The 10,863-nt window shown below is 33.0% G+C and overlaps 1 protein-coding gene across 1 annotated transcript; it reads left to right on the forward strand.

Annotated features, from left to right (window-relative positions):
- Nucleotides 1-8,081: 8,081 nt before the first annotated feature.
- Nucleotides 8,082-8,703, forward strand: LOC143549884 (root allergen protein-like). The gene is made up of 2 exons (XM_077040664.1): nucleotides 8,082-8,299; nucleotides 8,413-8,703. Exons 1-2 carry the CDS (start codon nucleotides 8,119-8,121, stop codon nucleotides 8,697-8,699), a joined length of 468 nt encoding a protein of 155 aa, XP_076896779.1. The 5' UTR covers nucleotides 8,082-8,118; the 3' UTR covers nucleotides 8,700-8,703.
- The last annotated feature ends 2,160 nt before the right edge of the window (nucleotides 8,704-10,863 follow it).

Consider the following 10,863-nt stretch of genomic DNA (forward strand, 5'->3'; position numbering starts at 1 on the left):
AACCCTCACTTGTAAAGAGCATTCTCATTATATCTTTTAAAATTATGTGAGTAGAGTTTGCAAATTATATGATGGAGTTATGAGTATAAATTATAGGGTAGAGAGAGAAGTAGTGATTTTTTGTAAAATTTGAGAATATTTATCTTTATATATAACACACCAAAAAATGGCAAATTAAGACCCTTTACATTAAGGGATTTACATGAAATATTATACATAGTACAAATTTGAATGGGGGCAAAAGAGTCAATCTTACATCAAAACTCATGTTATATTTAATATAGTTACAATATTGCTCTCTAAACTATAGCTAAATTTAAAAAATAATTACAAATATGACCCTTAATCTTTTACGTATATCTTACTCAAATTTTCACTTTTAACCCAACTTCTCCCATGAGTTTTAAACGTTAATATCTTTTTCATACTTTAATATTTTTCTAAAAAATGACACCATAAAAACGAGCGTATTTTTATCTTTAATTTGAGTATGATATTGTTATAATTTATTTTAGTTAAAAAATTACATTTTACGTATGAGTGCTTGCGGTCTGGTTTTTGATGGTTTTAAATTAAACCGTGAGTCAAACCATTAATATCAGTTTTTTGTCGTCGAAAACCAAGACATAACCTGGCCAAAAGTTTAAGAAAAAAAATTAATCGTGAAATCAAACCGATGACCGGTTTTACGGTTTCAAACCGAATAATGGATACCCATAAACTTATTACGTAATTACCAATATCTTCGTTTCCCGCTGCATGGTGCGAGCAGCCGTCTAATAATAAAAGTATAAAGAAGTATTATTTAATTAAACATGAAACAGAAATGTAGTATTTTTTAATGTAATTACAAAAATAGTGATGAAGAATAGATTGGAATGGTCCAACATTTAATTGATAATTTTATGGGGTCGGACTATCCAAAAGCATGCCATATGAGACTGAAGACCAATTCTAGGGAGGACCACTAGCAATTATCCTACACATTTGATCAAGATTTGTTATTATTCTTTAAATTCAAAACAGGCATTAGATATCATTTAACTTCTGATGAGACTTATGATGGATAATAAGAAACTTAAGTTAACGGGGATATGAAAATTATCTCAACAATTTCCTCCAAAACTTTTCAAGTTTCGCACTAGTAGGGAAGTGATTTGGCGAGAAGGTATACGAGAGATTATATATATAATGAATAAAATTATGTTTGGTTGATTAACAGTTAAACACACTTTTCAAAGCATCACCATTTATCAATTTCAAAATAGACTAGGGATGTGATAAAGTTAAGATTCTACAAATCATTTACTTATAAGTTTTCAATAATTGTGTCAGATCATTTAGGTCACACACCAACTTTCACTTGTAGAGTCGTGTTGATGTATTGCACTTTCAATCATTTACGTTTACACCAAATTGCAGCGTTGTTCTTTAACTAAGAAAATTACAAGCTGTGTCATTTATGTTACTATTTTGACACGTTATATCCTTTAGCACTAATCTGTTTTAACTTTTAACATTAAGTATGACCATTTACTTCTCACGTGGGGATAGTTTGGAGAGACTGGCTAAGCTGACGTGTATTCTGTAGCGGTTACAAGTTAATGTTACACAAACTGCTAACTGTTTGAATTTGTGGGCTAAGCTTAGCCTACTAGTGATACGTGTAGACCCTTGATTGGTCAGAAGATAGATCATGTCGTACTTTTTATAAATTTTAGCGCAAAAAAAGGTAAACTGAGGCCTTCTCAGCCGACTTTTCACGTGCCGTTACCAAATTGATATAGAAAGGAAATGTTTAGAAATAAAATAAAATCTAATATCTAATGTGTCTCTTTTATAAGATGGATCAATATTCATAGTCTATATTTTAGTAATTTTCCCTTTGAAATAAAGGCAAAAGGTAAACCGTAGACTAACGAATATTCAGATAATGAAAACAATTGTGTTTCAAGTAATAAAGTGATAATTCATTGTTCTAGAACCATCTTAATTTAACACTTTACCCCCTTTAGTATCCACCACCTTTTAGATTGCGTACATTGCTATTCTAGAAGAACCTGAATTTACAATTTAAACCGTTGAACACTTGAACTTACATGTGCTTGTGATATCTTTATTCAAAATGTTTTACTTTTGGTGTTTTAAGTTACAAAGTAACAAAAAGATTAAGGTGTTGTTCGTTTTTGAAAACAAAAATTATCTGCAATCTGATTTCATCTGATTTAATGTCTGCAACTAAAGATGTGACCTAAAGGTCTGCAATCTGAAAATATAATACTGCTTGTTTTACAAACTGGATATCGTCTGCATAAACTGAAAATTAGTTACCTATCATATATATTACAGTAGATAAAAGCCATTTAAAGTTTCTAGACTGCTAAAATAATTTGTAGTTGTGTACAAACAATGGAAGTGGGTGGTGGTAGACGATTGTGGTAGGCGGTGAACGGTGGGTGGTGGTGGGTGGTGGACGGTGATGGTGGCCGACAATGGGTGGTGGTGGTGGGTGGATGGTTGTGGCGGGTGGTGGTGGCGGCGGACAGTGGGTGGTGGTGGCGGGGTGGTGGTGGTGGTGGTGGCGGACGGTAGGTGGTGGCGGTGGCGGAGGAGGTGGCGGGTGGTGGCGGCGACGGGCGGTGGGTGGTGGTGGAGTGGACGATGGTTGTGACCGACGGGGGTGGTGGTGGTAATGAACGGTGGTGATGAGTGGTGGACTATGGTGGCGGTGGATGGTTGTGGCGGGTGGTGGTGGCGGCGGACGGTGGGTGGTGGTGGGTGGTGGTGGCGACGGACGGTGGGTGGTGGTGGTGGATGGGGGTGGAGTGGACGGTGGTTGTGGCCGACGGGGTGGTAATGGACGGTGGTTGTGGGCGACGGGGGTGGTGGTGGTGGGTGGTTGATGGTGGTGGTGGTGAGTGGTTGACGGTGGCGGTGGCGTCGAACGTTGGGTGGTGGTGGTGGCGGACGGCGGACGGTGGTGGCGGCGGCGGACGGCGGACGGTGGTGGCGGCGGCGGACGGCGGACGGTGGTGGCGGCGGCGGACGGTGGTGGCGGCGGCGGACGGTGGATGGTGGCGGCGGCGGTGGCGGACGGTGGGTGGTGGTGGTATTGGACATTGGGTGTTGGCATGATGTTAAGAAGTGTGAAGATGGTGATATTAGCTTATTTTTTAAGATCATAAAAGCAGTTTTTTTATTTTAAAAAAACAAACAGTCTTCAAGAACTTATGTCTGCGCGCCCGCAGACATAGCCTCCTTGCCGACCTTATAAGCAAAAACAAACACAACCTAAATGTTTACTTCGGATAACTTACTTTTTTATCAGCCATGCCGCTATTTAAAACCGGCTTGAGGGAGGAAGAAGTGGGCTAGGGTGGGCTCGGCTTGGTCTCAGGATCGTCGAGAACACCACCTTTTAATTGTCAATGTTTGTCATAAAGTCGTTCAATGGTTAATTTTTTATATAGTTTATTTTTTAACCACAAAATTTAACCATTGAAGAAACATGGAATGGATCCATCGCCTCTTCTCTATTTTATATAAAACATCTACCTCATTTCCAAATTTCATTATTTTTTCCACAAAGAAATGGCACCTAGAGTGCAACCGACATTGTGGACCGATGATGATGAAGTGGCTTTGGCAACAACTTGGAGGATAAGAAACTAGGTAGCTTCATAACCATTCAGACTTAGGGTTATCTTTTAACCATTAAGATGTAGCCTCTTAATGATCATTAAGAGGCTATCAAACAACCCCTAAGTCTCTTTGTATTTCTGGTAGAGTGCAGCGGGTCCTCGACTGCTTCGTGGGAGGAGGCTTTTGTATTGGACTAGTCGAGCCTTCTTTTTTGTCGTGGTTTCTTTGGTATGTTTTTGTGTAATTTTTCCTTTCTTTGTGTCTAGTTTTTTTTAACTTGATTTTTTTTAGTTATTCTAATTAATGATTTCTCATTAAACTCAAAGCGATTACAACAATATAGTTGTCGTTATAAAAAAAAACTATGATTTGGATAACAATGCAAATCATCTTACCATCACCAAGTGTGAAAATCTTTACTGTTCCAACAATCGATATCTTATACAGTCTTAATGAACTTGAGGTTAACTTTAGGTGTAATGTTCTCAAACATGGAAATTTTTTTTAACCTTTTCTACAATAAATGAAGAACGAACATCGATCTAGTCATGCTGAAATATATTGTTGAATGTGTTGACGTGTTGTGTATAAAACTTTGTACGTAGCATACTAGCATGTATTGACCGATATATGAAGAAAGCCATCAACTTTGACCAAGCTTTAACAGGATATTAAAAATCAACGGAAACTCAAGATATACGGATTAATTGTTTATACTTTCTTTTTTGTTTAATCTACTTTTAAGTCTTTGTATTTTTACTCTAGATTTGATCGTTCACCACTCTTTACCTGCCTCGTTCATTATTACGAATTTGGAAGATAAATGGGTGTGGACGGTTGATCCGGATAGGTTATTTTCAGTCAAATAGGCGAGGAAAATGCTAGATAGTCAGCCCATGGTGAACGATCCGAGTTTGTACGAGTGGATCAACTTGGTCCCAAAAAAGTCGAACATGTTTGGGTGGAAGGTAAAAATGTTGAGCAAGGAATGACATGATCTTTAACGAAGTTAGCACGTGTCTGACTCAATTCGTGGAGAACATAAAGATTATAAGTTATTTATGGGTGGTTTCAATATCGAAGAAAATACGAGTCGAATAGAATGATCGGTGTATCTTGAACTTATAAATTCTTGTGATTTGCATAATAGTTAATTGCTAGTTCGCGTTTTTTTATAATATATTACTTTTCTTAAAAACACTATCAAAAAGATTTGGGTGTTATTTAGTTTATAAATGAATAAAAATAAATAAATAAAAGTTTAAAATAAAACAGGAAAGTAAGAAACGAATACAACATGATTGAAAAAAAGGGCTTTACACGTTGTGATTAGAATTAGGATTTGAAAATTTCATAATACAAGAGAGAAATTAGATGCATGTGACTGAGAAAGATACCATAACAATGTATTTTTTCTATAATATCTATTATTCAAAAATCATCGTACTTCACTATTGATATTCTAGAAAAACCTTAAGTTTCACTTCCACCCCTCACATAATAATAATAATAATAATAATAATAATAATAAAAATAAAAAATAACTTATTCATAAAATCATATTATTTTCAGTTTGGTTTATATATAGTATTATATATGTTCTTTAAAACATTTATAACATGGCTTATTTAAATAAAACTTTTGCGTTTAAAAAAATTATGAGAGAGAAAAAGAGATAATGATTTCTAGTTGATCCGTCATTTGAAATGACGTATATCTGATTAAATATAAGCTCTATCAGTTTTTGTCGGGTGAGTTGTACAAGTAACTGGTGTTCTGCCATTTGAAATAACAGATGTGATACATTTTTTGTGTGATCCGTCATTTTAAATGACGGTTGTCCAAGCACACTTGTCATTTTAAATAGCAAGTGTGAAAAAATACCTACCAGATTTGACATTTGATTTGACAACTTTGATGTTCTTTTTTATTTCTATATTTATTGTATTAATCTGTTTACTTTTATTTTATTTTATAAAAAAACTAATATTTAGTATTATTTATAAAATAATATAATTAATTATTAAAAATTAATTAGTATAATTAAAAATACTAGTATGTTTTTATTTTTATTTTGTTTACTTTGATTAATTATTTTTAATTAATTAGTATTATTAATTAACATTAATTAGTATATCAATATTACTTTTAATTAATATATATAATATTGATTGAGTTTAGGTATATCATTTTCTTTAAGTTTTTTTTCTTGATAAAATTCAGTTATGCGAGTTGTAATGACAAATGTCGTCTAAACATCCGTCATTTCAAATCTAGTAGTATGGGTACTGTTCAATCTTGTCATTTGAAAATTGAGTTATGTAATTTCAAATCTGGGTAAGATCTGGTCGATTTGAGTATTGTTCACACTTGTCATTTGAAATGACGGATGTTCAGACGACACTTACCATTTGAAATGACAAACTCAATTTTATCAATAAAAAACCTTATCGAAAAATCTATGACTAAACTCAATTAATATTATATTTATTAGTGAAAATTAGTATATTAATATACTAATCGATCAATGTTAATTAATAATACTAATTAGTATTATTAGTCTTTTTAATAATACTAATTAATTATATATAATTAATAAAAGTAGAATAAATAAAAGTAAAAACATATAACTATTTTTAATAATAATAATATAACTAATTAAATTATTTTATAAATAATACTAATTATTAGTCGTTTTAAAAAATAAAATAAAATAAAAGTAAACAGATTAATAAAATAAATATAAAAAGAAAAATAAATATTAGGAGTTCTCAAATCAAGGTCAAATCTGGCAGGTACGTTCATATTAAATGACAAGTGTTATTTATACATCCGCCATTTCAAATGGCGGGCCACAATAAATACATACCACATCCGTCATTTCACATGACGGAACACCAATTACTTGTCCAACTCACCCGTCAAAAGCGGACAACCCTTATATTTAATCAGAGATCAAATGACGGGTCACCTAGAAACCATTATCACTCTTTCTCTCTCCTAAAACCATTTCCTCTACATCATTTTTTCTATTATGAAAAAAAATCACATAAAAACATAGTCAGTGATTGTGCACACAACTGACAAACTCAGGAAAAAAAAACATAGCATAATAGAAGAGTTTTTTTTTCAAAGTGGTGTTGATGGTAAAAGTATTTACTAAAATGGTGTTGGTTTTAAAATATTTACCAAAGTAGTGTTTTACTTATTTGTTTGTTTCTCGCTCTAAATCTTATTGGATTACATTAATTAACTAAGCACTTAGCCACTTATTAACTTAATTATCTTATTAAGTATGTTTCTAATTTTCTAACCATTGTAGTAATTTATATATATATATATATATATATATATAAATTTACTACAATGGTTAGAAAATTAGAAACATACTTAATAAGATAATTAAGTTAATAAGTGGCTAAGTGCTTAGTTAATTAATGTAATCCAATAAGATTCAGAGCGAGAAACAAACAAATAAGATATATATATATATATATATATATATATATATATATATGTATATATGTATATATTACACAACTTTTACTGATCTTAACACTAATAATTTTTACCTGAACATGGAACGAAAAATATCATTTATTTATTTAATAATATTATTTATTCCACAATGTACTTTTCATGAATACAATTCAAAAGAAATAAAACAAAATGTGTCTAAATTACTAAAACTCACATATATGATTTTTTTTATATAGAAAAGGGGATCTATAACGATTTAATTAATATTTTTACTTATAATGGTTTGTGACACATTTATGAATTCGAAGTATCTTGAGTTAACGTGTGAAAAATCTTATGAAACAAATAATATTGATTTTGAAAATTAATAGTGTTTTGTTCCACGAATTATGATACTGTTATATAAAAATAATATGATTTACTTTTTAATTGTAAATAACTAAATTGGTTAGAAAGTGGTAGGTAATAATATGATTTATTTTTTTAAAATAACTACAGTAGTTAGAAAATTATAAACATAGTTAATAAGATAATTAAGTTAAGCATTGTTTAGTTAATTAATGTAATTCAATAAGATTTAGAGTGAGAAACTAACAAATAAGTAAAACACTACCTTGGTAAATATTTTGAAACCAACACCATTTTAATAAATACTTTTTCCATCAACACCACTTTAGAAAAAAAACTCCATAACAGATTACTTCCAATTAAAAAACCTGATTGTGATCTGCTGCGAAAATAGAATTATGCCAAAACTTGGTTGTGTACAAGCCCTTCTAGTCTTTTAGTACACAAAATAGACTTTAAGAAAACATAGCATATGACAAATAATATAATATCCATGTTAAATGTATCCAAGGAATGGTTAGTCAAAGTTGAGGGCCTTCTTCTTCATCATACCAGTCTATAAATACTACTAGAGTTTATGAACATTTCATCACAACAAAATCAATCATCTCTTTTTCCTCGCAAATTTTCTTTTCAAGTTCTATAATCATGCCGTCAGCTACTCTCGAGGTTGAGGTTCCTTCTAAATTCCCTGCCGAACAAGTTTTTAAGACTTTTAGTCAATTTGATAGCATCGCACCTAAAGTCAAGCCTGAAGTTTTCAAGTCCATTGAGACGGTAGAAGGAAACGGAGATGTCGGAACAATCAAGATTTTCACCTTTGGCGATGGTAAACAAACACCCAATGTTACACGATTAATCATTATTTTCTTTATCAGGGATTATATTCAAAAATAAATTTATTTTGAAGCTAATGGATCTTTTCACATTTTTTTAATATAGCTGTGCCGTTCACGACCGGAAAATACAAGGTTGATGCTTTGGATGTGAGTAACCATACCTATAGCTATTCGTTCATTGAAGGTGACAACTTGTTGGGCATATTAGACTCAATTAATCATCATGTTAAGGTCGTGCCTTCTTCAGACGGAGGAAGTGTTTTTAAACAAACTGTTATTTATAACTATAAAGGAGATGAGAAGCTACCTGAAGAGATTCTGAAGAAAGAGAAGGAACTATATGAGGACACCTACAAGGCTATCGAGGCCTATGCCGTTGCTCATCATTAAACTAATTAAACGTATTTTGGTTTTCACTATGGTTTGAAATAACAGACAAAGTTCCATATTGTTGTACTATGTGCCAGTTTGAAGTGATAATAAATTATGTGTGAGTCTTTTATAAAATAATCTATATCGGAGTTTACGAAACAATGATTTTCTTGATCTACATATTTTGGTTGTTTAGTCTACTTGGGTTGATTATTGATGTGGACTGTGGAGCATGTGATTAAGACCGCTCCACTTTTTAATATAGTAATTAAGATATATCTAATTTGAGTATACTTAAAAAAATAAACAACATATGTTAAAAATAAACAAGTAAATTATACAAAATATACTCTAAAACCCTTCTCGAGTTTGTTTATTGCCTAAGATCGGGTGTTCCGAATACCGAACCAATGCTTTCATTAAAGCCATATCTTTCTTCTCTAGCTATTAGTCACCTTTTATAGTTTTTTTCTCCTTTTCTTAAATATTATTTGGAATTTCGATGGGTTCCTCCTCATCCTCCGACGAAAGTCTTTGTTTTACATTGTTGTATTGCAGTTCCTTTTATGTTGGAATTGTATATATATATTTCATGTTTATCTTTTGCAAACTTTATTCATACTTTTAATCCTCTTTGGATAATCATTCAAAAATAAGAAATGAAACCAATATCAATTTCTTCCTCACGAGTATTTCATTGTGTTGTGCTGGGGCAACATGGTAAAATTCTGACGGTGGTAAATCCAAGCGTTGAGGCGGTAAGTCGACGTGAATACGGTCGGTATTGGTTACGTGAGTTATTGTAACAGAACTAAAACAAAAAAAAAAAAAGAAAGTTATACCAATTTGAGGTAGACCAATGGGGTGGCGTCTGTCGGTAAAATCGAGTGTCGGTAAAAACCGACCGTTGTTGATCCTAGGCGTTGAGGCGGTGAGTCTACGCAAATTCGGTCAGTTTCCGTCACGTTCATTATAGTGCCGGAACTAAAAAAAGGAATTCGGTTGGGTTTTGTTACGATCACTACGATACTAGAACTAAAATAAAACGTGACGAGTCTACGCGAATTCGGTTGGTTTCCGTCATGTTAGTTACGTTACCGTAGCTAAAACAAACAAAAAAAATAACAAAAACTAGCCTTTGGTGGATTTCGTTACTCTCGTTATGGGCTGAAACCAAAGAAGAAGAAGAAGAAGAAGAAGATATATACCAGAATGACTTTAACCAATAAGATGCTATCAAGTGTCCCAATAAATTTTATGGTGGCACTAAAACTCCCAAATGTATATATTTATATTTATAATTAGGAAAATTGGTTTTTGTTGGTCCAACTATTTCATTTTTTTTGGTGATGGTTGGTTAATTTGTATATGTTTTAGTTCGTTTATTATTTAGTTTTAATCGTTTATTTTAGGAACTTCGATACTTCATACGTGTATTATTGGATTTCAGGTCACATGCGTTAAAGTACTTAAGTTGGACCTGCTGATGCATGTATTGAAGACCCGGGATGTCCAGCACGGAAAACGAGACATACAAACAAAGTTTGCTGGTGGCATGTCCCATTGCGCCACATGATGGGCATGGCTGAAGACCCATCGCGTGGCGCGATGGGGTTTAAATGAAAGATTGGCAACAGGGATGGACACGCGATGGGCCATTGAAGCCCCCATCGCGTATCGCGATGGGGTGTGCAGACGGGAACTAGGGTTTAAATTATATTTTTCATCACAAACAACCCTAACTCCGTATTTATAAACAAGAGACGATTCCAGCAGTCCAAAGAGGCGATTTTCACCACCATAGCTTGTGCCAAGACCTTACGCATGACACATATCATCCATATTGAAGATTTAACGATGTCAATGTTCGGCTAATCTCCTAGAATCGCACCCGGGATGTATAGTTTGTAATCTTTACAGTTTTTTCTCATGTGATTAAGAACATTCTTGTATGATTATTGATGATTGATATATGATTATTGATGTTTGGTATTTCTGCGTGTTCAATCGGTTTAGGTTTACGTTAATCTGAACGATTTGTTACCAGTTGCTAGATAATTGATCATATGACTGTTTGGTTAGATTGAATACGATAAAACATATGATTGCCCTTAACTGAGTCACACTGACAAGGACTGTTTGATAATCAGTGCCGTGTGTAAAGTGATTGTTGATGTCTAAG

The sequence above is a fragment of the Bidens hawaiensis genome, unplaced genomic scaffold (genome assembly GCF_021521415.1).
Source record: "Bidens hawaiensis isolate Kalapana, Puna unplaced genomic scaffold, B.hawaiensis_p1.1 tig00015854_1, whole genome shotgun sequence".
In the NCBI taxonomy this organism is placed as follows: Eukaryota; Viridiplantae; Streptophyta; class Magnoliopsida; order Asterales; family Asteraceae; genus Bidens; species Bidens hawaiensis.

What these genes read in the sequence shown, in the direction of transcription:
- LOC143549884 (XM_077040664.1), top strand. Translation starts at nt 8,119, where the DNA reads ATGCCGTCAGCTACTCTCGAGGTTGAGGTTCCTTCTAAATTCCCTGCC. An exon ending in GATTTTCACCTTTGGCGATG is followed by an intron (nt 8,300 to 8,412) that starts GTAAACAAACAC and finishes TTTTTAATATAG; the next exon opens with CTGTGCCGTTCACGACCGGA.